Source organism: Triticum dicoccoides, chromosome 6B (genome assembly GCF_002162155.2).
Source record: "Triticum dicoccoides isolate Atlit2015 ecotype Zavitan chromosome 6B, WEW_v2.0, whole genome shotgun sequence".
Lineage (NCBI taxonomy): Eukaryota > Viridiplantae > Streptophyta > Magnoliopsida > Poales > Poaceae > Triticum > Triticum dicoccoides.
In genome coordinates this window covers 177,082,473-177,084,336 of record NC_041391.1, presented here as the reverse complement: position 1 = coordinate 177,084,336, position 1,864 = coordinate 177,082,473, and the positions used below count along the sequence as shown (strand labels likewise).

Below are 1,864 nucleotides of genomic sequence, written 5' to 3'. Positions count from 1 at the left end.
GTAATGATGATGATATAAATTATTATCTCTTCATCTAGACCATCTCAGTATGTTTACTGCACCGACGTGGTGAAATTACGCGCGTTTATGCAACATGTGCTTAGCCATGATCTGTTGCTGTCGGTCTGTGGTGTCGGTTACACATCTCACTAAATTTTCCTGCTGAATTCAACATTACAAACCTAAAACCTTGCAAGACCAACTTAATTGACATTGCAAATTTAGTAAGACCTAATTACCATGTTGGAGCTTTGCATCTACTGCCAATTCTCTTTCCAAGACTTCACAATAACAGAGCACAATCAGGTCAGACACATACGTCCACTACCAAACTAAGATCACAAACAAATACCCAGCATAAGCATGCATAGTGTTGCCTGAACTTTGTCATGCATATATGGTGAAGCCTCTATCGAACTCACTATGTAGGACTAGGAGCACCTGTACGTTGAGCCCTGGCCAGCATATCGGTGAAGCCCATGTCCTCGAGGAGCTCATCCACCTGCTGCAACTCCACCAGGGGCAAGCCAGTCGAGAGATCGTCCAGCTGTGCATCTGGGGTGATGCTGTCAGGGAGGAAGTCGAGCGCCGGCAGCTCCACCTCCAGGAAGTCGTTGAGGTCCATGGCCGACACCTCACCGTCATCCGCAGCAGCGGCCGAGCGCGGTGGTTGCTTGAAGTTGGTTTCGGCCGCCGCGCCGTGCATCCTGACAGCCGCTGCGTCGTCTGCTCCGGCGGTCTCCTCAGCGGCGCCGAAGCTGCCGAGCCCCTGGTCAGCTAGCCACACCGGGTCCCAGATCTGCGCCGAGTACTCCCCGCGATACGGGTGCACGCCGGCGTGCCTCGACCGAGCGCCCAATGCCTTCCTCCAGGCCTGAATGTTCGAGCGCAGCTCCGGGAAGAGGTCCATGGGCGACTCCTCGCCGTCGATGGCGGCAGTGCGTGGCTGCTCGTAGTTGGTTACGGCCTTGTCGCCGTACAGCGTGACAGCCGCCTTGTCGTAGGCTCTCGCGGCCTCCTCGCCGTGGCGAAGCTGCCGAGCCAGAACAGCTTGGCTCGCCGATCCGGGTCCCGGATCTGCGCGGAGTACCTGCCGCTCCGGGGATGCCGGTACACGCCGCGGAACCCCGACCTGGGCGCGGCCCGCTTCTTCTTATTTCTATCGGCGTTCCCCGGCGCCTCGCCCTCGCAGGAGACGCGCAGGAGCGGCGCGTCCCCGTCGTCGCCGTGCTGGATGGCGTCGGTGAAGGCCGCCGCCGTGCCGTGCAGCCTGATGGCCGCCACCTCGTCCGCTCTGTCGGCCTCCTCGGCGGTGGTGCGGGGCCAGATCTGCGCCCCGTGCTCTCGCTCGGGGTCCCGTGCGCGCCGAAGAGCCCCGAGCGGGACTTCGTCACAGCAGCCGCAGGATGCTTGGAGTTGGTCTTCGCGGCCGCGGCGTGCAGCCTGATGGCCGCCGCGCCGTGCGCTCCGGCAGCCTCCCCGGCGGATTGCTGCTGCCCCGGGACCCTGATCTGCACCGTGTGCTTCCCGGGGCGCATCCGGTGCACGCCGCTGCATCGCGACGATGAGCCCTCCCCTCCGTTGGAGGCCGGCCTGGACGCCGCCCGCTTCTTCCTGCTGGCCGTGACCGAAGGCGAAGCCACGGCCTCATCGTGCTCCACCGCCATCAGAGCACCGGTTCGAGAGGGAGGAAGCACGTCGTCGGGTTCCTGGGGTTTTAGAGAGGAAGAGGGTCTGTTTACCATCCGAAAAGAGCAACTGAAGAGGAGTGGTCGTAGGAGCAGCCTCCATTTTGAAGTTCGCAAGTCAAAAAGCAAATTCAGATTCATAAACATTCATAAAAGTAGTCTCTCGCTTGTCATTG

The 1,864-nt window shown here is 60.2% G+C and overlaps 1 protein-coding gene across 1 annotated transcript; it reads right to left on the bottom strand.

Moving 5' to 3' along the window:
• Positions 1-258: 258 nt before the first annotated feature.
• On the bottom strand, positions 259-1,171 carry LOC119326541. Its single transcript, XM_037600176.1, has one exon. The coding sequence runs from the start codon at positions 908-910 to the stop codon at positions 422-424; it is 489 nt and encodes a 162-aa protein (XP_037456073.1). The 5' UTR covers positions 911-1,171; the 3' UTR covers positions 259-421.
• Between the last annotated feature and the right edge of the window lie 693 nt (positions 1,172-1,864).